We start from the raw sequence: 27906 nt of genomic DNA, 5'->3' as shown, positions 1-27906 counted from the left end.
CTACTTATCATCAAGTTTTGCATGAATTGTAACCAAATTTGGTCTCATATTTGCTTTTTGAATTTTGCTTTATGTCTTCATCAAAATATTGTGAATCAACTTATCTTTGTTGTGTATTTACTGGGCCATTCTAGAACGTGAATGTTAATCGTTATGAAAAAAATAAGCTACAATGTATAAAAACGTGAACTTAAAACGGAAAAAAATTAGCTAGATAGCTAGATATGTATTACAAAACGTGCCTGTTGCATACCATAGACACAGTCCTTGTAAAACTGAAGTAATTACTATTGTTGACATTTTCTTTTAATTTCCGGTAATTATTTCCGGTATACAACTTCCGGTATAACATTTTATTTGTTCGTCCTTAAAGCCACTCGAGCCAGTCTTAAATGATACGGAAGATAACGGGATCAAGATAAACAGTTCACAGGTAACAAAACCAATCTCAACACGTCGAAGGGTTGATCTTTATTGGTATCTCAAGCTGATATCGGCTGGTCATCTTTATAAATTGGGTTATAATTTATAAATTGTCATTTTATGGCGTGAGTCTGTGCGTAGATAATTGACGTTTCGTGCTCTCGCTCAATGTCGAAATGGCTGGGCGCTTAGCGTATTATGACAGTTCTTCACTTTGCATGTGTACTTCCGGTTATTATTCCACAATGACTGTTCAACGTCGCGTCATGGCCGATATCAGAGGGTTCGGATAATAAGTTACACTTTATTTCAGGATTAACTTAAGTAGATGCAACACAAAAATCTGAGAGTACACTCAGATTGGACTAAATCGTACCTTTATACAGCATGAAGGATATGAATTTTACCGGTCTTTGATCTAGACCAAATATAGATAAACTTTAACTAATCATCAGGTCCTGTAACCTATATCAGTCTCAACCGAATGTTTGTTTAAAAATTACTGGAAAATATTTAACATTTTTATCTGAGATATAAACGATTTTGACAATTAAATCGGCATACGCGCGCCATACGCAACCGAAGACGCTGTCAACTTAATACGCTTTTATCGATTGATGGTTACGAGTTAGAGAGAATTGCTGATATGTAAAAACCATTTGTAAAACTGGCCTAGTGGCGAGCATTGTCACATTTTTATGGCGTTACCAACAAAGTGGGGGGTTTAAGGAAAGGTCATTCAGAGTGAATTGACCAATAAATATTTCATTACTCATGTGGCTGCCTCTCTGTAACGCCTAACAGGACTTTTTTTATTCAATGCTAAGCGGTAATTTCCATATTTATCCGTCCATCCTGGCCTCAGGTACACTCTATCGTGACCTTGGTCTATGAACCGGTTACTGACCTCATTTTCAGTCATGTCATTGTGATATCAGTCAGAGTTACTTCCCTTGGTTTTATGAGTGAAAGCACAAGCGTGTGATTCTATTGACATTTTTCTTTCTATATAATTGTGACACAATATTACACATATATAAAAAGAACCAGCAAATTCGTGGAATTTCCATCCCTCGCTTTCAGGACATTGTAGGTAAACATTATTGAGGTTAGGTTTAACCTTGGTTGAAACATGGAAAAATAAACTGTAGTCTTATTCGGAGTAAGATGTGTAAAATAATGTCAACTAAAAGTGACTATTAAACTTTGCTGAGCTCTTAAGGCATTTAACTTCGATACTAATTTTTAAGAAAATCGGTTTACATTTGATACAATTATTGCACAGGGAATGGCAGAAATGACGTTTTTAGTACATCAAAGGACCATAACTCCACTACATAATGTCGGCCAAAAGTGGCAATCGAACCTGGCCAAGCCCTTAAGGCATTTGACCTTGTTACCAAGTTTGAAGAAAATCGGTTAATATTTATTAGTTATTGCAGGGAAGTGACAGAAAATAACTTTTTTTTTTAAATATTAGATCAAAGGGCCATAACTCTGCTAAATAAGCTCCGTCGCAAGTGGCGATCGAACATGGCCGAGCCCTTAAGACATTTGACTTTGTTACCAAGTTTGAAGAAAATCGGTTAATATTTATTACAATTATTGTACGGAAGTGGCAGAGAATGACTTTTTTTTATTAAATCAAAGGGCCATTACTCTGCCAATTAAGATCCGCCAAAGGTGGCGATCGAACTTAGCTAAGCCCTTAAGACATTTAACTTTGTTACTAAGTTTTAACAATAATAGTTTTAACATTTGTTAGTTATTACAAAGAAACTGCAGAAGAATGACAAATGTAGTAAATTAAAGGGTTATAACTCTGATAAATACCATCCTATGAAAGAGTTAATCGAACCTGGCCAGGCACTTAAGGCATTCAACCTTGTTACCAAGTTTGAAGAAAACTGGTTTACATTTGTTACAGTTATTGCACGGAAACGAAGTGTGACAGACAGACAGACAGACAGACAGACAGACGGACAAACCCAAATTAATATCCCCCGTTTCGGAGAAAGCGAGGGAAAAAATGTCTACAGAGCTAAACGCCACTGGTGAGAGTAGGGGGAATAACTCTGGTAGGTGAGAGTAGGGGAAGTAACTCTGGTAGACCAGAATAGAATCATGCTAACCAGTGTTCAATTTATGTGTTAATCGGACAGAGTTCACTCCCTTTAATTCACTAACTGACAAAATGCCATATCGAAGTGGTCATTAGTAAATATACTTAAGAAATGACCTTGACCTTTGGCCCACTGATCTCGACCTGCCATCATTTAAATTGTCAGATACTGAATCTGATAAATTTCCATGTTGTGATGCTCACTGAAAGCATGCAGATCTAGGACATGAATGCCTACTTTATTGTTAATAGGTTGCCGAAAGGGACGCGACGAGGACCGTATTTACTCATGACAAATACATACGTGCATCAGCGTACATGTACCTATACATCACATTAACAGTGTCATATTTCGGACGGAACCTGTTCTTCTCCATTCCTGACAGCCGTGTATCGTGGGGGTAAATCTGAAGGAATACAATGGGCTCCATTGTGGCGAACTTGAAAATACATTTTTCAAGTATTTCTTTACCACGGAGACTACACATATATATATATATCAGTTTGCATTCTATCGCTTCATACAATGCGTCAGGTTTCAGAACCTGAGATAATAGAGATAGCAATGCGTTATTGTGTAGCAACATATAGATGATAACACTCCGTTTCGGCCCAAACCTGTGTTGAACCTCTCCTCGACATACACACACATTTAATATACAAAATGATGATGTATCTAAATATCTTTGTTACGCGATAAATCTACTAGTGGGATTAAGCTGGTAGGTGAGGTCGGTACGGCTAACCCAGGGCTAGCTATATAGCTACATTTGCTAATTGGTGTACCAGTGATGGTCTCGCACTGACTTACCGAACAACAACTTAATATATCGTCATAATGACTTAGTTATCTCGTTATAACGACATTGTGTCTCGTTATAACGACCTAATATCTCATTATAATAGCTTAATAATTATCTGCAATTATAATAAAGACGTTATAACGAGATACTAAGTCGTTATTACGAGACACGAAGTCGATATAATGAGACAACTAACTCGGTTATAACGAGATACTGATTCGTTACAACGAGATAACTAACGGGGTTACAAAGAGATACTAAGTCGTTATAACAAGACAACTAACTCGGTTATAGCGAGATACTAAGTCGTTATAAAGAGATAACTAACGCGGTTATACAGATATACTTAGACGTTATAACAAGATAACTAACTCAGTTATAACGAGATACGTAGTCGTTATTACGAGATAACTAACTCGGTTATAACGAGATACGTAGTCGTTATTACGAGATAACTAACTCGGTTATAACGAGATACGTAGTCGTTATTACGAGATATTTAACTCGGTTATAACGAGATAAGTAGTCGTTATTACGAGATAACTAGCTCGGTTATAACGAGATACGTAGTCGTTATTACGAGATAACTAACTCGGTTATAACGAGATACGTAGTCGTTATTACGAGATAACTAACTCGGTTATAACGAGATACGTAGTCGTTATTACGAGATAACTAACTCGGTTATAACGAGATACGTAGTCGTTATTACGAGATATTTAACTCGGTTATAACGAGATAAGTAGTCGTTATTACGAGATAACTAGCTCGGTTATAACGAGATACGTAGCCGTTATTACGAGATAACTAACTCGGTTATAACGAGATACTAATTCGTGATAACGAGATTACTAACTCGGTTATAACGAGACACTAAATCATTACAACAAGACAACTAACTCGGTTATAACGAGACACAAAGTCGTTATGAAAAGATGACTAACTCGGTTATAACGAAATAATAAGTCACGATAACAAGATAACTAACTCGGTTATAACGAGATACTAAATCATTATAACAAGACAACTAAGTCGTTATAACGAGATAAGCGAATTTATTTTTGTGTCCTCACTCGATCAGCCACCGTAGGACCACGTTTACCACTATTTGTATCTGATAACTCGATTATATATTACGAAGATTTAAACGATAAAATAAAGCCCGTGCCATAATATATATACAAAATCATATAACTAAAATACTGGATGTAATGCGGTTTGATAAAGTCCTTGCGTTAAGTTTCAAACAAATGGCATTTTAAGATAAAACGTTCACTTATAGTCTTAGATACGACAAATCTTCTATCTAGCACACCGTCTCAATTCACCTATATACGATATGTTTCGTCTAACTTTATATATACATGTATGTAGTTGGCCTTGTACTCTGCCAACCATTAAACTAAATCGTTTATATGCTAATATTGCTGTATAACCACCACAAGGCCCGGAGGCTAGAAGGCCGTGTTTTGTTTATACTCCGCTATGTCTGGATAATGCTCTACAGCTTTGTGCTCAGGGAAATGTATGTAAACACGCCCGATTTTGTACGGTGTCCATAGAAACACTGCATTCCTGAATCGCGATGGAGGGGGAGAGTGGAGGGTCCTACATCACACGCGCGCATGTACGTGGCTAACATGCATGCTATCAACTACATGTATTAACTATTGCATAACATGATTGTGGTTATATTCGAAACGGTTCAAGATGATGTAATGAATTTATATATAGAACAGTAAAGATTTTTTTATGAAAAGCAAGTTTTAAAACAGAATCATGTAACATTGTTCGAGTTATCTCCCTTGTATATCATTTTTTCCGTCCACATTGAGTTATGTCCCTTATGTCAAGAAAATCATCATTTGTCTGTGTAAAAATTTAATTTTTCTAATACTATTTAAGATGCTCCATCGCCGAAAGAGCATAAGCTATACTCATCATTTGAACCATTACTGATGTTTAATCATGTGTGTACGTGTTTAATTACCAGGAAAATACATTTAAAATAATTTATTTTGCTTTTGTTGCATGTACAATCCGTCCTGCATTCCACATATGGCATAATATCATAGATTTTTCGGGACGCAAATGATTATTCTTTAATATCTTTATCTTGAACTAAACTTAGAAAAATACTTACACATCTGGGTGGCATATTTCTGCCATCGAGTTGCTGACTTACGACTTAATGATGTCGACATAATTAAGGCATTAAGTCGACATCATATAGGAAGATGTCGACATACAGTATAGGCCAGGTGGACGGGCGCTTGTCCACTCGTCCACCGACTGAGTGGAAATAGACTGGACTGTCCACTACAATCCATTACTGTCCACTAAATAAAGTGGTACACCGTACCGTGATTCATTGTATTGGGTGGGAATCCATTTATTGAGGATATATCCACGTGATACAGTGGGTCGTGACGGTCCACTGTATATAGTGAACGTCTAATGCACGATACGCTGTACCAGGGGAAAAGAGTTGACGATACATATGATATAGATCCCGTTGTTTGATGATGTCCAGAGGAAATAGAGTGGACACATAGCCAGATATTTTTGAGACCATTGACTTTCCATATTAATCAATCTAATTAAAATTAGACTTGTAATTCCGCTCCCACTACGATACCTACGTTTCGCTTCAATACAATAGTAACGTAGTGGCAACAGAATTTCAAGTCTAATTTTAATTAGATTGCATATTAATCAAACGAAAATCAGGGACTCAAGAATTATGAAATATCCAAATATGTATTTTCATGTATATCTAATAGTTCCTAATTATATTTATTTGTAATTTCAGGAATCAGAATGTAACGATACTTCAAATATTGTTGTACATGTATATTGTGTAGAATTTGCGGACGTGTCTGAGGAGAAAATGTCTAATGTTATTAGAAAAAGGAAACTAAACAAAACAATATGTTTACAAACACAGAACAAAACAATCTATTGATGTGGTGTTCAAGCAAGTAAATTGCTGCTGTGGTAGTTGTATGTCTGCTTTTGCATCGAATAAAAAAAGGAATCGTTCTTTCATTTTTCTTGTATAAGAAAAACAGAGTCGGTCACATTAATTCCATACAACATATCATTTGTAAAGGCAATTGACAGAATATTGCAAATATCAGCTTGAAATTACAAATTAAATTCCAAGTTCCCCAAAATATCATACCGACATTTTAACAAGTCATTACTGTTTTCTAAGTCTTACTTGGTAAAACACCTACGACGTGTGTTTATGACCAAAGTAAAATTTACTTTCGTAAATTACCCCAAGCGCACGGCAGCCATTATTATGTACAGTACTGCCGAGATCCCGAATTTCGTCCTTTTTCAGAGTCACAATATTACGTATTCTGGATAACTTGTTCTTCAGAAATTTTGGAATTTATTTTCTGACATACAAATGAGTCAGTTTATAGATACTTTTTATCATATTTTAAATCAAAACTAAGTATTTTAGGATTCTCGAAGCCGTGCGCAATGTGTCCTGGTCGGCATTTACAGTAATACGATCTATATTCATAACTCCAAATGTAATCTAACTGACATGTATTCAAATTATTTTAAAGTAATATCACTTCAATTGGAGACTTCACATATATAGCAGCCCATGGAATAAAAGCGACTGGAAATTAAAAACTAAACTCTACAGCATGAAATATGAACGATTCCACCGTTTTATTTTTCGAGATCTCTGCAGCCATACGTGTACGTAAATGTAAGTGTAACACTGTGGTTTATAGCATTCATTTAAAAGAAGATATACTTGGTAAAGAACAAAATGTATTTCTTTAATAAGTACTTATTGAGATAAGTTTTGGTAATTACGTACTAATATTATTAATTTCCCGTACTATGGGCTGTGGCATGATCATGAGGTGATCTTCATGTACCAGCGAAGATAAATGTACTTTTATGTAAAATATGTATTCGTATTGTATCAGTATTTTATACTGTAAGTAGAATTTGTGCATCGATTTTTGAGATTTTGCTTGAAATCCAATGACATGAGAAAAAAAATTATGGTAACTTTTTTAAGACCGCGCGAAGCCCTATTTTTCTAAAATATTATATATTTTTTTAATGTGTATTAAATGTTATCTGAAATATTACTCTTGTAACATTCTTGTACCATAGGTTGTTTTTCAACAGCAGCCGGTATGTAAAACTTGCGAAATTCTCGATTAATGGGCATTTCCCAATTGTTTACACAATAATAATATAATATCAGGTATTATCAAAGAGTAAAACAAGTGTACGCTGTCATATAGTAAAAAGAAAATACTTCGGCGAATAAATGACAAAGATTGCTAACCCTCTGTATTATCTACATGTACTAAACAAAATGGCGAATATCTAATAAACCAACAGAATTTCAATGGGAAATTCCGAAGCAAATGGTGACGTAAAACGCGTTTTAAGTTAAGATTCAGGTTAGAATAAATTCGAAAGTTTATCTGTAACAGGTGGGGAGAATGTAGAGGCCAGACCGGGATTCGAACCCGGAACCCTCCGAACACTAGCTGAGTTACTGAGCTACCTGGTCACCGATGAACAATCCAGTCCGATCCCGCTACATATCTTTCACAAATGTTTTCATTTTCAAATTTTTAAAAGTATAACTTGTTTGTAATCACGTGAGAGTGTTACTTTGAATACTGCCTTGCGCAACGCTGGATCTTGTTTTGACTTCCGGTTTCCGGTTTACGAGAAAGTTTTTCAACTCTACATATATTGGATGCTTTACATAGAATACTGTTACCTCTATCATAAGTCGCTTTGCTTCAAGTAGTGTGGAAAATTAATCATAAGCATTAATGTCACTATTTTTTAAATTCATCGTTTTATGAAATAAATTTTGTTTGGTATTAAAAAATAATGACATCAATGTTTAAGTGTTGTCGAGAAATAATAAAATTGCATTTTAATTTAATAATGCTGTCCTGTTAACATCATGTTTCCGATATAATGAAGCTCTGTTTTTTTATTTGTTATCCATATTACTGATCGAAAAGAATACTTTCCATGAAATGTTGAGAAACGACCAGAAACATGTTTTAAACCTCACGCGATGTCATAGTTAATAAAATAAAGGATAAAAATCTCTCCACATGATTAACAATATTTTATTAGTGAGAATATGAATGGACTGGCAAGGAATGCAATAAAATGACAAACAATAATAAAGTAACATGTTTATATCATAATGTTCTTTGTAAATATGTATGTATGTAATTTAGATATCACAGGTCCCTTTACATATTATATTGATAATTAAAAAACGACAACATTATATAATATCAATGAACGTCAATTCTAGTCAATCGCCATGACATCAAATACATATAATGAAATATAAGTACGTCAAGCCGACTTCACCAAGACATATCACTATTACATTTTTCAACTTAAATGCTACAATATTCTAATCGCCATTTCAGAATACCGGTAAACGTCTGGTTCCAGATGTTCAAAGGGTGGTTAGCTTAATCAAATATATTTTCAATTTCCAATTTCCTGCAAAAACTTATGATTATATGTATTTCAAAGTTGGCAAGTAGTTAAAGAACAGTACATCTTTTGTGAAGTTATTTTAAAAGTTTTTGTTTTATATCGATTTGAAAACTGTTTTTAACGTCATCACCTTTTGAACATTTAAACCCCTTTAAAGATAATAGTCAATTTTCTTCCGCCTCTCTCCAAATCATTTTATGTTTACACCGGTTTTTCAGTTGGAATGGCAATCGGACAAGCCATCCGTATTCTCTCGGTTGTTAACGGCATGTCTATGTCAAAGGCACTCGTGAGTCCGGCGTCCATTCGGCAGGCCCGAATAGCTTTCCTCAGTGCTATATAAACCGAAATTGCCAGCAAAAGAGGTGGCTCACCAACTCCCTAAAACAAACAGTAGGATGGAGTCAGATTCATTGACAGTAATTTTCTTTTGCGTGTGATTTAAACTTGCTAATTTCACAATGCAAGTAATTTCCTAAAATGTTTCAGCGAACTAGCATCTGCATCATTTATATTGATGAGTAAATTATCCTGTCAAATTAAAATTTTGTAGTGAATTTTAGAACCCTTTCATGGTCTAATTCTTGCTGCAAATTTTGCTGAATATCTTTGCATTATGCACTATGAGAAGATATTCTATATTTTATGGTTCTGGAGACTGGACAAAAATCTGGTACCATTTGGTATTTGCTGATGTTAAATATTACGAGAGCTTGTGTTTTGAATTTGCCCATTTATAACTGCACTCCATATCAATAGCTCACCTTTGAGGAATACACGGTGCCCTTGTTGGGACAATCCTTGAGGATGGAAACCTTCATTCGACGTGGTATATTCCGTACCCCCGGAAGTTTGTAATCGACTGGTCCACTTGCCAGGTGATAGCCCTCGGAGGAAAATTTCAGCTCTTCCAAGGTTACCCAACCGTATCCCTGAATGTAGTGATTGTGAAATAAATAAAATACATGCATCCCAATACCTATTCAGTTCAATCGTTAGAATTCAATGCATAACACACAATCGCCACAACCTTCATGAGGTTTTGTTTCTTTCTTAGAGATCAGTCGCTTCTGACAAACGGTAACATGTTCTTAACGTAATGAGATTGAATTATATAATGACAATACTGTCAATATCAATTAAAAGTCGATAAAATAGACGTCACTTAAAAAACAATGAACATGCATAATTATCACTTACCAGCGAAAGTGACAATCTATCAATAAGGTAAGTTCTGTGCAGTGCAGTTTTAAAAATTTGGGATTTCGACTTAAAACAATTAAATACAATTTCAACGATTGAAGAACTAATTCTTGATCAGTCATAAATTATATATGACTTATCATTTTAAACATCTCCTTACCTGCACGAAGCCGCCTTCGATCTGTCCCACATCGAGGCTCGGGTTCAAACTGTTTCCGATATCCATGACGATTTCAGTGTCCAGCACCTGTAATTTATTGATCATTTAGCTCATGTATATATAGCTTATTTCAAAGAGTTGATGTAAATGGGTTATTGTATTGTGCTTTTAAATTGCTCTTGTCCTAAACCTTCTACACTCTGGGCTGTTTTTGTAGGGTTAATGGTGGAGGAAAGCGGAAGGACCCAGAGAAAATTCACCGATCAGCGATCAGTACCTGACGAATTCCCCAAATGTACATTCTGGCATCTATTATTCAAGAGGTGATTGATTCTTTATTACTTTAAACATACTCATTTTTCATATTCCTCTAAATATTTTGGACATATCATTCCTGAAATTACGAATGAAATAAGAGCCATAGTGATTAACATCCTCATAATACCACACACATAATAAATTTACTTACCTGATGTTCACCTGTCATATCTCGCAATAACACACACATAAGAAATGTACCTACCTGATGTTCACCTGTCAGACAGTCGATTTCCACTTCAGTACAGGCCGCTCCGTAGGTGTAGTAATGGACAGGGTTACCCACTCCTTTCTCAAAATCCCATTCTTGGTCACCTGACCTATTGTTATAAATCTATTGTAAGTTCACAGATTATAAGTTTGTTATGTCATGCTATTGGTTCGTATTAAATTTCAAATGACAGAATATCCAGTGTTTAACAAGTGTTTTACAAATGTATCTTTAATATGAAATACAATGTATGTAAGGGTTCGTGTATTTATTTTGGCGCAAACGTCATTTTGACAAGATAAATGAAATTATAAATTCACTGCTAAAATAAAATATCATTATTGCCGCTAAGATATGATCACCGTTAAAATGAAATAAGATAACTGCAAAAATATTATTATCCTGCAACTGCCCCACAAACTGACGGATAACTAATGCCGGATAAACTTTATCCGTCAATACAATCAAACTTTATCCGTCAATACAATCACGTGAATTTGTTTCATATCTGACGGAACTTTTTCTTACATGACCCAAAACTTTAACCTTTCGGTGATTGAAACGTTGTTCAATCCCGCTAAAAAGTGACGTCACATTCACCGGAATGACGTCATTTTTACGATATCGAAAATCTCGTATGGCGGTGTCGTCGTTTTCTTGGCTCATAGTAAGGTATGTATTGTAAAGTAATTCTATGGTGTTTTTTTGAGTATTTTCATATAGTTTCAGTAATATTACACATTGAATAAAATCACTGGTACTGTTTGCAAATGTGCTTATATAACACAGAAGTAAAAGGAGTACTGTGCACATTCGGTTTAATGAATGAATCTTTTCCTCCGCCTCAAAGAAGCCTCTTGCTTCGAGCGAAACCAAGTAAATAACTTGCAATTTACTTTCGTTTTAAATGTCATAATACGTGCAGGATAGACAGAATACACGGTTAATATCTTACAATACAAGTTTTATTTTGGCGCTCGACACGGAAAGCCGAGATGAAACGGCAAAGCGACGTAATCTCGGCTTTCCTAAGTCACGCACCAAAATAAACCTTGTGTTGTAAGTTACTAACGATGCATTCTCTATTTATTACCACTAAATTATGTACGTTTACAGTAGCTTCGTGATATCTATATATATATACAGCCGGTATATAGATACATATATGTTTAAATTGCTAAACGAGTTATTCATATATTGATTTAAGAACATTAATAAATTAATTATTGAAAATTTAATAAATTGATTATTGAAATTTTCATAAACTGGTTATCGAGTGTATTCCACTACCCAACTAAAATACTTATAGGTTTGCCAAATTATTTAGCAGAATTTCCCTCTGTGAGATGAAATGAGTTTACAGACAGATTGTCAATACCTTCCTACCCCAGTAGCAGAGAGACCCACTCTGTCCATATAGGCAGCATTCACCTGTAAGAGTCAAGATATATATACTGAAAACCACCTTTGCGTGCGATTTATTTTCGCGAATTTCGTGATTAAGGTAAATTCGTTATAGTTTATCTCCACGAGTTAATATCTTCAACATTTTTTGTAGCATTAAATTCATAGGTACATTGTAGTTCCATTCAGTTTTAAATTCGCGAAAATGCATTAAAATGTAAATCGCGAAACTTATTAATCACAAAAGCAAGTTGGATTACGGTTTTACAGTTCATGTGTGCTCAGTTGCTCAAAAGATGATGAAGCTAATCACATACAATAATTTCTGGTAAAACTAAGTTTACAAAATTATGAAATATTTTATTTTGTCTTTCCAATTGTTAAAAAGATACAAAAGACAAATGAACATTTTAACAAATCACATTTTGATCAACCACGCTCTGGTGTTATTGAAGATGTTCGCAGTACATTTACGGGAAAAAAAACTAAAAGTTATGTGCACCGTAATTTTCGTAATCACGAATCAAGAAGAGTTTTTATTATTATATTTGCTATCAAAAATTACAGTACTTACACTGCATAGGTTTTAATTTTACAGGTAAATATAAAAGCTTAAAATGATTTTTTAAAATGAAATTCCTATACCGACCCACTCTGTCCACGACCCTGCTGGATTTTTCTCTTTATACGGGCCCAACCTGTCGTTGATTTTATTGCACGCATCCTGTAGAGAACAATAAATAACTTTATATTTTATTTGTGGTTTTTGAAATACAGGTAAATAACACGCCAATGGATAAACAAAGATACGCGTAATTAACACACACTACTGTGACCGATGCTGTACAGGCAAATGGCAGGTCGTCTATGAATGATAATCCCGAACAATAATGTTTTAAATTTGGACAATAATTTGACGAAAAGTGATGATGATTGTGACGAAATCATTAAATTCAATATTCAATCAGAAAAAAATATATCCGAGAAAGTTAACATTATTAATAATCGCATGTAAATAAGTGGACACGAGTGTACAGGGTCACTCCAAATGATTTTACAATCAGGTTTAATTGTTTCACATCATTCATACACATATACTTTAGATAATGATATCACAATAACATGTAAAACACACAGCAGAGCGTGAATTAACATTAATTAATTAACTAAATTCAAAATTCACGTACACAAGTGCACACGTAGACATACCCACAAAGGTATTTTTTTTTAATTTGCAATGTACGAATAAAGTACAAGTTAATTCACAATACAATTTCCAAAACAACGAGTTTGGTTTATTTGGATACTGACCAGAATGGCAGCTCCTTGAAGATCCGATGTTAAACTGGCCGCTGTTGACGTAGTGTTAGGACAAGTGTTCGTACCTGTCTCGCTGATGTAAAAGTTTTCAATAGGCACGCCGAGGGCCCTGGAGGCTACCTGTAGAGTAAATCAGAATATCACATGATTTGTATTACACTTCCATGTTAATGAAAATTTAACTATTGGCTTATTTTAGCGAAATACAAATTATCACATAAAGTCACGTGACAGCTTGAACGCGAATTCAGAATATCTAAAAAATAAATTATAATAATGAATCCGGACATCTTGTATCATTTTTGTATGTACGTACCTGTATCATTTTTATAAGTACGTACCTGTATCATCTTTGCATGTAATACCTGTATCATTTTGGTATGTACGTACCTGTATCATTTTTTTATAAGTACGTACCTTATATCATTTTGTATGTACGTACCTGTATCATTTTGTATGTACGTACTATATCATTTTTGTATATACGTACTTATATCATTTTTGTATGTATGTACCTGTATTATTTTTGTATGTACGTTCCTGTATCAATTTTTGTATGTACGTTCCTGTATATTTTGTATGTACGAACCTGTATTTTTTTGTATGTACGTTCCTGTATTATTTTTGTATGTACGTACCTGTTTTGTATGTACGTACCTTATCATTTTTGTATGTACGTTCTTGTATTATTTTTGTATGTACGTTCCTGTACTATTTTTGTATGACGTACCTGTATTTTGTATGTACCTGTTTTATTTTTGTATGTACGTACCTGTATTATTTTTGTATGTACGTTCCTGTACTATTTTTGTATGTACGTATGTATTATTTTTGTATGTACGTTCCTGTACTATTTTTGTATGTACGTACCTGTTTCATTTTTGTATGTACGTACCTGTTCATTTTTATGTACGTACCTGTTTTATTTTTTTGTATGTACGTACCTGTATATTTTTGTATGTACGTTCCTGTATTATTTTTGTATGTACGTACCTGTATCATTTTGGTATGTATTTACCTGTTTCATTTTTGTTTGGACGTACCTGTATCATTTTTGTATGAAGTCCTTGTCCCATCTCCACCCCTCCGTGAGCTATTGTCACAGATCCATCAAGGTAGATAAGTATCAGGGCAGCTCCCTACAAACACAGTTAACGATGAGAGAAATGTTATTAGTAACAAGGTTCTAAACTAAATAGATCGAATGATTTTTTATTTCTGAAAATGCATGCATAACCTTAGACATCTATTTCCCTGGTGTGATGTAAACATGGAGATTTTTTCCATCGAGATAAATCATGTTTCCCGAGGCCGTAGTATATGATTAGTTACATGTGCCAAAAATGCATAAAGCTTTTTGGACTAGTATATCCGTGTACAAAGAGTAGACTTAATATTTAACAAAAAGGAAGACATAAACATTCTTGAACAATTCATTTTTAACAGTTTCAAATGTGAAAAAATGTTATTAGCTCCTTATTTAACACCACATTTCTTTTTATCTGATAATAATTGTAATGAAAACATCCGAAATTTCCCGAGAGGGATACTGGGTATTTGTTTTCCGAACACGTGACGCTGTTAAACCAATCACCGGTACAGTTATATCGACGAGGAATAATAATATTGATTAATTAAGGGAGGTTACTGACCTGATTAAGGTGCCGAAGTGGGTATCCCACGCCGAACTTAAGAGGCATTATCGCTATCCCTTTCTTCTTAAACTTGTTCTCGCTATTAAAAAATAAATAAATTTTGTTTCTAACTAGCATTTTCATTGGCTTGAAAATGACTTTATTAGTTCATAAAGCAAAACTATGACGCAGCGTTTGAACCATCATTTTGATTGGCTGATACAATCGCGTAATGGTTAAATAGAAAAAAAGAGTCCTGGAATTAATTTGGAATTTTAAAGATATTATCAATAGTAGATTGGATTACTTTAAACAAACTCTCTTTCGCGTGCGATTTACTTTTGCGAATATCGCGATTCAACTAAACTCGACAAAGTTTACCGCGAATTCACATTTACATCAATGCTTCTGATAGAAATTTCCGGACAATTTCAATATCTGCAAATGTAAATTCTCAGCGAACTTGTTTTGAAATGGAAATCGCGAAATTAAGTACACGCGAACGAAAGTTGGTTTACAGTATACGGACTTATTTGAATATTTCTTTTTTTTTGTTCTGGGGATATAATACAATACTCTGAGTATACTCTCATCATAGACCGTTCAGTTAATCCTTAACAAAAATGAACATGTAGCTTCATTTCAAGTCTGTGTATATATCTTGACATCACAGTGACCATATATAGTGGTGGTATTGGTAGAATCATTACATGCGAGACTCTTCTGGATCACAAACTGAACATTTACGTGATAAATCGGATTATACCTATTCCGTTTTTGCATATTTGAGTTATCTCCCTTACAGGTATGCATTGATTGTGACGTCATTATTTTGTGAGCGAAATTCACGTCGTTTTCTCTGAAAAGCCAATCTCTCCCGGGGTTCAAGCATGACGTTAGGCACACAAACACATGCATGACGTCAAAATCAATACCTACCCACAAGGACAGATACCTCTGTAATATATGCAAACACAGAGTATAATAATTACACAATAGTACCTGTTATAGGCGTCGACCGCTTTCTTCCTGTCCTCAAACTTGCTTTGTGTCAAACAGTCCCGCCAACACCTTTGTAACATGCAGTTTTCTAACTTCCGTTTGTAGTGAGTGATGCTCCCTTCTTTATACATATTGAGTTGTCTAACCTGTAATGTAAAGTGACTAAAATCATATCCCGTTATTGCTATGAGTTGTCTAACCTGTAATGTATATTGACTAAAATCATATTCCATTATTGCTATGAGTTGTCTAACCTGTAATGTATAGTGACTAAAATCATATCCCGTTAGTGCTATGAGTTGTCTAACCTGTAATGTATAGTGACTAAAATCATATCCCGTTATTGCTATGAGTTGTCTAATCTGTAATGTATATTGACTAAAATCATATTCCATTATTGCTATGAGTTGTCTAACCTGTAATGTATAGTGACTAAAATCATATCCCGTTAGTGCTATGAGTTGTCTAACCTGTAATGTATAGTGACTAAAATCATATCCCGTTATTGCTATGAGTTGTCTAACCTGTAATGTATAGTGACTAAAATCATATTCCATTATTGCTATGAGTTGTCTAACCTGTAATGTATAGTGACTAAAATCATATCCCGTTAGTGCTATGAGTTGTCTAACCTGTAATGTATAGTGACTAAAATCATATCCTATTATTGCTATGAGTTTTCTAACCTGTAATGTATAGTGACTTAAATCATATCCCGTTATTGCTAAGAGTTGTCTAACCTGTAATGTATAGTGATTAAAATCATATCCCGTTATTGCTATGAGTTGTCTAACCTGTAATGTATAGTGACTAAAATCATGTCCCGTTATTTAGTTGTTTAACCTGTAATGTATAGTGACTAAAATCATATCCCGTTATTGCTATGAGTTTTCTAACCTGTAATGTATAGTGACTAAAATCATATCCCGTTATTGCTAAGAGTTGTCTAACCTGTAATGTATAGTGATTAAAATCATATCCCGTTATTTTTATGAGTTGTCTAACCTGTAATGTATAGTAACTAAAATAATGCCCGTTATTGCTGTAAGTTGTCTAACCTGTAATGTATAGTGACTAAAATCATATCCCGTTATTGCATATTAAAAGTTATCTGGTCTTGCAGTAAGATACTTGTCACGAATGTAGATGAGATGAACGTTACGTCGCTTTCCCTATAAACTGACGCTGTGTTCAAAAGCCCATTACGTAAGAATTATTCTTTCATGCCTACGGGTGTAATACTGGCTGGTCTAGGGCAATGCACTCATGCCGCCTGAAGCTGGGTAGCCATGCAATAAAGCCTCGTGACGTCACGGCGTCAACAAAATTTCTATTACCTCGGTAATATTTTAACATTTTTTTCACAAACTTGACTGGTTTTACTAAAAAAAGATGCAAACAACGGATTTTTTGTTGAAAATATCACGTTATTTTTCATGTATGAAAAATTGACTTTCAGCCGTGGATTTCTTTGAATTTAAGTCAAAATGGCGGGATATAACATCGAGTTTTGAAAGAAAAAATTCTCTTTCATAAGTGGATATGAAGTATAGGGACATTCTACCCTCGAGATCACAAAATGTTGCAAAACTCTCGGCAAGCCTGGGGTTTTACTACATTTTGTGACCTTCGGGTAGAATATCCCTATCCTTCATATCCACATATGAAAGAGTCTTATATTACCTACCCGTAAGTGCAGTCAATTATGTAAATGCAGTATCTACAACATAAGTAGACAAGAGGGTGAAGACAATGAATAATATAGGGAAGTGTCACGGTCGACATCATAATATCTAGTGGTTTTACGAAATAAAGTCAGGTTGGTTTTGCCCTATCTCAGCTTGCGACTTGACCAGAACACGCTTAGTCTTACATTGGCTTACACATTCTTTACTGTTAAACGTCTACCATCATTTATCCGTATTTCAGTAATCATAAAAAAGTAAATATCAAGGCTCATAACAGTACACTTTAAGTACTAAAAAGTTCTACAAATGCACAAATAGAACCCTTTTATCTGTGGCTAAACGTGCATTTATCCATGTGTGGATCAATTAATTCATTAACGATAAACTTATTTACATACGCTTTCTTGATCAATTCCGACCGTATCCGCTACGACACACAAGATAGCCTCCATGACGAATACCCCTTCCGCTGCCCCAAAGGCACGCATGGATGTGTTTGAGGGAGTGTTCGTCTTACATACGTGCCCATATACAGAAAACACTGGCGTCTTATAAGCCGCGTCGACATTGAAACATGCATTATCCAATATCTGAAGAAGAAAAATACTCTACTAAATCCGAAAATGAAGGAGGGTAAGATAGTGCAAAATCCGTTTTTTTTTTCAATGAAAATATTATCTATACATATCATTTTCAAGTAGGCTATATTCAAAACTAAAAACAAACCAATACTGAAATAAGTTTGTAAACATTTAAATAGATTATAATTAAACGATTTGGTTTGGGTCATTGTTTTGCTTTCCTGTATAGCAGCAAATCAAGGTTGTGAAAGGATTAATATATGTAATAAAATCAGAGTATATATAAAAAGAAATATCAGCAAATGTCAGTAACTTCAAATTGTGTTAAGTCACATTCATAGTATTTAATATATCACTGTTGCTTTATAATGTAATCAAATCACCATGACCAAACATGCACTATCACTATACTCTCAGCGTCATGAAGTTCACCCTATATAAAAACACATAAATTCATATTAAAACCTTATCGCGAATTGATATTTGTATAAAATTTACATTATTTTGAATGCATGTTTACGCTAAATTGTCCGTAATTAAAAACGTTGGAAACATACTTACCGCGGCTGATACGTCCAGTGTGTAGCCAGCATTGAGGTAGAAATGAATGGAAACTGCCACAAGTGTACCGTCCCTACTGAAACCCGCCTGTAAAGCATATCATATCGGTTAGTTATTAATCTTTCAATGTCAATATACCGCTACAAGTGTACCGTTCCTGCTGAAACCCGCCTGTAAAGCATATCATATCGGTTAGTTATTAATCTTTTAATGTCAATTATACAGCTACAAGTGTACCGTCCCTACTGAAACCCGCCTGTAAAGCATATCATATCGGTTAGTTATTAATCTTTCAATGTCAATTATACAGCTACAAGTGTACCGTTCTGCTGAAATCTGCCTGTAAAGGATATCATATCGGTTAGTTACCAATCTTTCAATGTCCATTATACATCTACAAGTGTGCCATCCCTACTGGAAACCCGCTGTAAAACATATCATAGTGGTTAGTTACCAATCTTTTAATGTCAATTATACAGCTACAAGTTCTAATCAAATAGAACCAGCAGAACATTTCCAGCTGATGTGATTTATTATTTTACGTGCTAAAAGTACATATACACAGTTATCGATTACAACAACAATAGATACCTTGTATTTTGACATAAATGGGTGGCGCTTTCCTGTTGTTTGGAAATCCCGTTCCCTGTCCATTATCATACGTGCAGGTTTCCCCGATCTGAGATAATTTCGAAATATACCATTTAGTCATGGGAAACGTCACACTCCGTGAGTGACGTAACTGACGTATACGTATACCCATTTTATTATAAGGATTGATATTAATGATATGTTCATAATTTGATATACCGAGACAATGCATAATGACTCAAACGTTCAGGAACCATATTTGAATATTGAACTAAAATCTATTGCTGAGGATGACATAAAAAGAAATATAATTTAGGCATGCTTGATAGATACAATTTAAATAAAGATACAATGTAAAGAACTGCAAAAAGTATTGTCCGTGAAAATGAGAATGATGTATATTTTTTAAATCTTAAAATTGGTATTGAGCGCCATTCTAGTAAAGGAGAATTATTATTTTATTGATTTGCTGAATAAAACTGGATTTCTTGACAAAAATTAACCTCGCCTTCCGCGAACATTATCTATCTTTCTAGTTTTTTTTTAATTTATCCTCCTTAATGCCATTTTCTATAATAAAACAAACCTTTGCGCTGCTATGGCCGCTGCTCCAAACATCAGAGGGGAACGGTATTCTCTTCCACCAAATCCGCCACCTTAAATTGTATAAACAAGCTTTAAAAGTTATAAATCAGGAATATCACAATGTTAAAAAATTCATTGAAGAAAATGATACACACATATGTTTCCATTACCAACACAGAGGTAAACTCTATCAATCCATTGCCTAGAATTGTGTGAATTCTGTCCTTCTCCTTCCCCAACCCCTGTTTTTATATCTCTTTCTCCTCAAATCCCCCCCTTTTCCCCCCCCCTTTTTCTTCTCTCATCTGCCATTTTTTCTTTTTTGTTCTACAAAATAGGGCAATGTTTTCTTTTTGAAAAAAACCCCTTATTTGTGAATATGTGGATGGGTGTGTATGACACTATCTATGTTGTGCATGTTTAATTGTTATATATAATTGCTATGAAATGTATATTAAAATAAAAGAAATGAGAAAAAAGCAAATTCGTGGAATTTCAAACCCCCGCTTTCAGGAAACATGAAAATATAAACTGAAGTTTTATTCGGAAATAAGACATTTAACTTTGTAACCAAGTTTGAAGGAAATCGGTTAATATTTATTATAGTTATAGTACGGAAGTGGCAGAAAATGACTTTTTTATCAAATCAATGGGCCTTAACTCTGCTAATTAATATCTGTCAAAAGTGGAAAGTGGAGATCGAACTTGGCTAAGGGCCTTACTGCATTTAACTTTGTTAGCAAGTTTAAACAATATTAGTTTTAACATTTGTTAGTTATTAGGTACACAGAAACAGCAGAAAAATGACATTTGTAGTAAATTAAAGGCCCGTTACTCTGATAAATAACATCCGCTGAAAGAGTTGATCGAACCTGGCCAGGCACTTAAAGCATTCCTTGTTACTAAGTATGAAGAAAATCGTTTAATATTTGTTACACTTATTGCACGAAAATGGCAGAATAATGACGCTTTTAGTAATTGAAAGGGTCATAACTCCGCTAAATAAGGTCCATCGATAGTCGTGATCAAATCTTTTCCGGGCCCTTAAGGCATTTAAACTTGTCACCAAGTTTGAAGAAAATCGGTTTACATTTGTTACAGTTATTGCATGGAAATGACAGAAAATGACGTCTTTAGGAATTGAAAGGGACATAACTCCGCTAAATAAGGTCCATCGACAGTCACGATCGAACTTCGCCGAGCCTTTAAGGCATTTGATCTTGTCACCAAGTTTGAAGAAAATCGGTTTACATTAGTTACAGTTATTGCACGGAAACGAAGTGTTACAGACAGACGGCCGGACGGCCGGACGGTCGGATGGTCGGACGGTCGGACGGACAAACAGACATAAATTAATAAAAATTAATATCCCCCGTTTCGGAGAAAATATCCCCCGTTTAGGAGAAAGCGGGGGATAAAACGAATCGACAAAGAACCAGATTACATAGTAGATGCTTACCAAGTCTCTTCTGCCTGACGATGATTTTATTCCGTGGTATGCCAAGTATAAGAGATGCTGATGTCTGTCAAAAAATAAGCAATGCTTTATATACATTCAATAATGTTTCTATACTGCCTATATTGCAGTTATCTCCCTTGTTTGGGTTATCGACCTAGTGCTTCTGTAGCTCCCATTAACTTAAATGATATTTTTGCATTCCAATGCGTGACTAGAAATCATATCCTGTGTCAATGGTGTATATTATAAACTCTTGTGGAAATAATGTCATGGCTAAAGAAATACTATCCAAACTTTCTGTCCCTTTTCCCCAGAACATTTTTGTCAAAATCGTAAAAACTGCTCAATAGTAAGAAATATCCATGGCTCCTTTGTTTGATTATATGAACTAACTTATGTACGTCAGACGTATATTTTAGCAATACTGTCAAAATTCATTTCGAGGTGTTATTTTGACTTTGTAAGATCAAAACATATTGAACGTGTTCTTTCTGACTTGTATGAAAATCTCATTTAAACTTCAAACATCCACGACATTTTCAAAAATAAGTTTACAATTGCAATTTGTAACGCCCGAACATCCATATCGATCACCAAAGATAAAGTTACAACACCAAACAAATGTCAGTCTGATGTTTAAATAAGTTTCAGCTAGCCTTTTTGCCGCGTGGCGCAGTGATATTCAACGACTATAAAACATAGCATTAGCATGAGACAGCGACAGCTGTATTGTTATCGATATACTTATAAATACTACATCTTACAAAATTGCGGAGCTATTAAACATGAACATATTTCAAAGATTGACGAAAGACTACGTAATGACATATAATTTTCGAACTAGTTTTACATTTTCATTTAAAAATATTAACTATGTTTCGGTTTCGATATGTACATTTTAAGTTATACAGTGTACCTAACAAACCTATTTATTATATTTATTAGGACCACTTAAAGGACTATGAAAAATAATCTTGATAGCCAAGCAGTCTTTAAACAGTGGGCAATGGTGTTAAAATTGATCATATGGGGCCCTCAGAACGTAAGGAGAGGGACGTTATACAGAGGTGGTTGCTATCGCAAGTTTGACTGTACCTGACAAAATGTCGGTGCCTGACACGTAGTAAAAATCTCTATCTCTTCCGACTCATTTTTTGGTACAACAAGCGCTCCACTCGGCTCCAGATAGAAATGTTCCTGGAATCCTGATCGGACTTGACCCTCCCTCACAAAGTCACAGTGTGGGAAATGTTTCTCGGGGTCCCCACAGTCTATTGGGTGTGAGGTGTAGTCAAAATAAGATCCGGCCGCAATAGCTTCCTACAAAACCCAACATTCATTTCAAAATTTTGTGGCTGAGGTGAATTTCACAACAACAATATATATTGTAAAAAAATGACACACGCTTCCAAAGGCTAGAAAAAGGATTCGCGAAAATAATTCCCAGCGAATAGGTTCCAAACAGTAAATCACCCGCGAAATGAAACAACTCTACAGTATACCCACTTCCATGGTGATGATGCTGGGGAGATCTTGGTATGTGATCTTTACAAGGTCTGCCGCAGTCTTTGCACACTGTTCAGAGGTAGCCACTATAGCACATATAGCTTGACCAACACAAAACACCTTTATTGGATTAAAGACGACAATTAATGGTAGGGTATGTAAATGAGTTTGATTTAAATATTGATATCAAACATTAGAATAAAACATATATTTACTCATTGATTTAATTAAATAAACCAATCATCTAAACTATTAATTTGAGCGGTCAATGTGCGGGGAAAAACTCCCTAGTCATATTTATTTGCTAGTGTCCGCCTTAGTTACTTTAGTTACTTTTATAGTGAAGTCTGTTCAATAAAATGTCAACTTACCTCGGTTTCAGCAAACAATGGCTCATCCTGTGTAAACAATCCCCACTTGTTCTGGCCTGGAACTGTCGACGCGTCCAAGAAGTCAACCACACCAGACAGCGCCATAGCTTCATCCTTGTCAACTGACAGTATCCGCGCATGCGCTTTTGTGCTCAATATTGGTTGCACATACAACTCGTCTGCATAAAGGTGAAGGTAAAATTTAGATATAAAGTTCGATTATGATAGAATTACGGTCATGATCTTGCTGATACGAATATATATCTTTACCTGCTTATATAATGAACTTGGAGAAAGTTTTTATATACAATAATAATAAAAAAAAATCTTTTAAAGCCAATTATGGCACAAGGTAACAGATGGAATAATGCAACAATAAGCTAAATATATCGTCTTCGGAAAAAATATCTATGGGTATATCTTTGATGAGGTTTTTAAGGAAACTAATATATTTTTCAATATAACAGAGATCTTCGCTATGCAGCACGGTTATATATCTTTGAACATAACAGAGATCTTCGCTATGCAGCATGTCACAAAAATTGCTACATATCTTTCATTATTGATTATTCACCTGTATTCTTACTTTTCACTTCAAATGGATTTTGAATTAATCACATACTTTCGAATCGTGGTATGTCATCCAGAAACATGGCCTGGCCAGTGACGAGCGCAGGGCCCGCTACTAACGGAATAGAACGACCCACGGCATCGTGTGCTGGTTGTCCTGGAGACGGTGCTGCGTACACCTGCTGACCCTCACAAGGTCGCCAGGTCAGACCGTTAATCTCAGCCTTTTTGTTCTGTTAAAAATCCAATTTGTAATTACGTAACAAATTTAATAAAAGGTCAATCATTTACATAAAGTTATGAATTGTCTTCTGTTGGGATTCCGTTAAAGCTAAATTCTTTGTAATTAATTACCTCTATTTACCAAAAGACCAAGGCGTCTCCAGGTTAATGACAAAGCATTTGTTTTGACAAATTCATCTGAATAATAATTAATGCACCAATCTAGGTAATAAACTATATGTTGTTTTAGCATTTCTCGAAATCATATAACACCAGTGTCAGTTAGATTCAATATCGAAAAAATATTTTGACACATCAAAATAAAAATGTTGAAAGATAACTTCTGTAAATGAATTCCCCATTTACACATACAGAATTATGGTTTTCTATGTTTCAGATTACGTACATGATTTATTGTATTCTGTATTTCTCTCCAGTATTTGATCACGAAACCACATGCCAGGTTCTGCTTGTAGGTGCTGACAGTACTATTGGACTCCGTTTCCAGTTCACGTTTGATCTCGTCACAGACCACGGCCAGTGTGTTGTCATCTGGAAAACTTTAGAACAGAAACACGCTACTTTTATTTGTTGCCTGACTCTATAAATACAAATAAGGTAATTTCGACTGTTTTCACACAAAATTGCTTGAAAATCGTTATAAATATACTCTGAAACTATTTACCGGTCTTTAGTTTGTTGACAGGCGAGGAACATTTGCATGCGCTTGATTGTTGACATCATAAACACCGGCGCGCCGGAACAAAATATTCTTTAGACAAAATTCTTTCTCACTAGATACTGTAACAAGTTTAAGATTGAGTTTTTCAGGTAACAAAACAGTTATTTCATGCCATTACAATCAAAAATCTTTCCCTTTGGTATTTGGGACCAACCGGATGAACTGTAGCCTACATAGGGTTGGTCCTAACACCGTGGGAAAAGAGTTTTGACGCTTGACTGATATGACATAAAACAACTGTATATTTTTGTTGTCAATATCTCGATCAATTATATCTGAAATTATACATAGGCAGCTTACCGTGACTTGGCTATCGCGGAAGCTTTGCTTAGTTTTTTCGTCGTATCCAGGACACTTCCAAAGCAAAGTTGAAGGTCAGTGAAGGCGCCATTCCCATCCCAGCTTGCATAGCAACATCCATTCAGCTCGGCATAGTCAAATCCTTTTCTTTTAGCATGCTTGTAGTAAGCAATGTGTGTATTCTGTATGGAAAACGGAGTAATGTGTAAAACACAAGACATACAATATACGTTATGAATTCATGGCTATGCCAGGGTCTTGTGTAATAGTGTATGGGATACCACTGGACGGAAGTAAGAACGTCGAAGAAGGTAACTTTGACTCCATAAAGGACAATAAAATTTATACCGAAATGAATACATCCTACTGAACCACAATTAGTACTTTATGGTTAACGAGGTCGAGCGGATTAGATAGATCCGATTATCTGACCATACAGCGGGAACTTTTGAATAGTGAACGTGTTGCCTGGGTTAACAACATAAGGTCAGGGATACAAACAGAAGTGTTTTGTGCTACTTACCGGAGGGTTAAATGGTACCTTTATCGATACTACCACTTCTAGTGGTGACAGTGATGTTTTCCCAGTACCGACATAAAACTCGTTGTTAATCTCTACTTCTCTGCTCCCACCTGTAATAGTACACATCAAAATAAATTGTGAGGGCGTTACAATATCGCGTAAATTTATTGACGTGAAAACTTTGATATAAAAATTTTTGGTTTACAGTTCCGAGCAATTCCGCCAAGCTCCCTTGTGGGTATGTTTCGGTTGTTACGTCATTATTTTGTGAGCGCAATTGACGTCATTTTCTCCTAGAAGTATAACGTTACGCTCGTAAACATATGACATCACAAGCATAACCTAACCACAAGGGCAGATAACTCTATAATATGCAAATACAGAATAAAGCAGTAAACTCATTAGGACTCTTTATCAGGAGATTAATTAGTCGTGTAAAACGCAATTACACATAAAAAACATGAACTTAATATGAATATGTTTTCGTTTAACAACAGTAATGGTTCGGAAGAGACAAGCTAAAATTCTACCTTATAATATCATATCTAAATTCCCATAAATATATTGAATATGCAAATGCACGTATTCTACCAGTACAATTTGATCCAATGTAATTATGAATCATTAATCTAAATTTAGAATTTTTACCTTTTGAGATGACCACTGCTCTCTCGCCTTAGCAGCCATAAGCACAACACACAAGTCACAACGAGGATCTGAAATCATCACATGACCTCCCAAAGTCTAAAAGAAAAACAATTACATAGAGAATGATGTCTGTTATTGGATCTTGGATATAAACGTGTGTAATTATTTTTGACGGTCTACATTTGTGTTGTTATTAATATTTGCCCGGTTGTTCAAAGGATGATTAGCTTGAACACGTGATTTGTACGATTTTCATTTCTCACTTGCTGTAAAGTTTGCGATTATATCTTCTTCACTAAACTCAGGAAAGAACAGAGTTCTGAAGATTCTTACACAATTTTGCAATATTTGTATTACCAGAAATTATTTTATCTTGATTTGAAAATTGTCATTACACAGTGATTAGCCTTATCGCCTTTTGGACAACTGGGCCATGGTCTTTTTTTGATATTTTGCTTATACTGTATAAGCGGTTAGTTTCGCGTGGTTTTATTGTACTTACTGCCTGGTTCCTGATCTGCTGACAAGCCAACCATTGTAGACTATCACGCATCGCTGTTACAACATGGCCGCGCTCGCCACGCCCTGTCATGGAAATTATTTTACTTCATTATTTATTACATAAACGTATGTTTGTACAATTATTTTGAACTTTCGATCTACTTTTTTCATAAAATCAATGTATTTTTGAAATCTACATATAATTATGTCTATTAATATTAATTTGTAAAATCCGCTACATAAAAACAAACGTCTTTATTTATCATGCAATGTAGTTCATTGAAACGATCTAGAAAAAGCTATTTCAATTGTGAATCTGACTTTTCCCAATGAATATTCTCGGTTTAAAATCGACGTCATTATATACTTTCAATTTTGTGAATATTTTTTTTTTTTTGTGAAAGTCGTGGATTTGGTTACTGGCTATGCGTAGTATACGAACCATTCAGAGACAGGGAACATGCCTTCAGGCGTTCTGCGATACCCCCCAGAGTCATCGCTGCTCCAATCTCAATAAAATCCTCATGCTGCTCAAACTTGGTCATTTCCTTGACATTCGCTAGCGAAATTAATGTTCCCTGAGAAATTTGCCTCGATTTCAACTTTCCAACTGAAAGGGAACACAAGTAGGTTTGATTATTTTAGTTTTATGCATTTTATTTCAACAAATTTTATTAACAATTCAGAAGGTTCATAGGCAAATGACTCGTTTTAAATGCATAGCACGCGTAAAATCAATCAAAACAAGTCCATGTATGTTTGAAGACAATTCTTGAGTAAATAAGTGAATGTCGAAATCTGTTCGAATATGTATTATATAACCATTGATTTTCTACATATTGATATTCCATATAGTCTGGCGCGATAAAATGTTCAAAACGCGAATATTCCATCTCTTCCTCACTTTTGTTTCATTTTGCGGTTCGCAT

General features: G+C 34.8%; 1 protein-coding gene and 1 long non-coding RNA gene across 3 annotated transcripts in view; one reads left to right on the top strand and one right to left on the bottom strand.

The window, feature by feature from the left end:
• The first annotated feature begins 378 nt into the window (after positions 1 to 378).
• Positions 379 to 24844, top strand: LOC138310642 (uncharacterized). Of its 2 annotated transcripts, XR_011206465.1 has the most exons (5): positions 379 to 433; positions 10458 to 10563; positions 23483 to 23666; positions 24119 to 24245; positions 24740 to 24844. It is a non-coding gene; the product is annotated as an uncharacterized lncRNA (long non-coding RNA). The 2 variants fall into 2 exon arrangements; XR_011206464.1 differs by lacking the exon at positions 24740 to 24844 and having other exon boundaries at positions 24119 to 24337.
• Positions 8481 to 27906, bottom strand: part of LOC138310641 (xanthine dehydrogenase/oxidase-like) — a 41935-nt gene continuing 22509 nt past the window's right edge. Inside the window, 26 exon segments of the mRNA XM_069251923.1 lie at positions 8481 to 9258; positions 9642 to 9809; positions 10241 to 10327; positions 10764 to 10878; positions 12148 to 12200; positions 12823 to 12897; positions 13485 to 13613; positions 14537 to 14632; positions 15146 to 15227; positions 16130 to 16275; positions 18216 to 18407; positions 18960 to 19046; positions 19551 to 19638; positions 20137 to 20206; positions 21595 to 21658; positions 22690 to 22914; positions 23101 to 23220; positions 23472 to 23650; positions 24094 to 24274; positions 24670 to 24823; positions 25306 to 25487; positions 25829 to 25938; positions 26477 to 26498; positions 26501 to 26572; positions 26979 to 27061; positions 27420 to 27587. Coding sequence (XP_069108024.1) covers positions 9079 to 9258; positions 9642 to 9809; positions 10241 to 10327; positions 10764 to 10878; positions 12148 to 12200; positions 12823 to 12897; positions 13485 to 13613; positions 14537 to 14632; positions 15146 to 15227; positions 16130 to 16275; positions 18216 to 18407; positions 18960 to 19046; positions 19551 to 19638; positions 20137 to 20206; positions 21595 to 21658; positions 22690 to 22914; positions 23101 to 23220; positions 23472 to 23650; positions 24094 to 24274; positions 24670 to 24823; positions 25306 to 25487; positions 25829 to 25938; positions 26477 to 26498; positions 26501 to 26572; positions 26979 to 27061; positions 27420 to 27587 — 3128 coding nt within the window. The 3' untranslated portion in view covers positions 8481 to 9078.

The sequence above is a fragment of the Argopecten irradians genome, chromosome 16 (genome assembly GCF_041381155.1).
Source record: "Argopecten irradians isolate NY chromosome 16, Ai_NY, whole genome shotgun sequence".
Classification (NCBI taxonomy): domain Eukaryota; kingdom Metazoa; phylum Mollusca; class Bivalvia; order Pectinida; family Pectinidae; genus Argopecten; species Argopecten irradians.
This window is presented reverse-complemented; position numbering and strand designations above follow the sequence as displayed.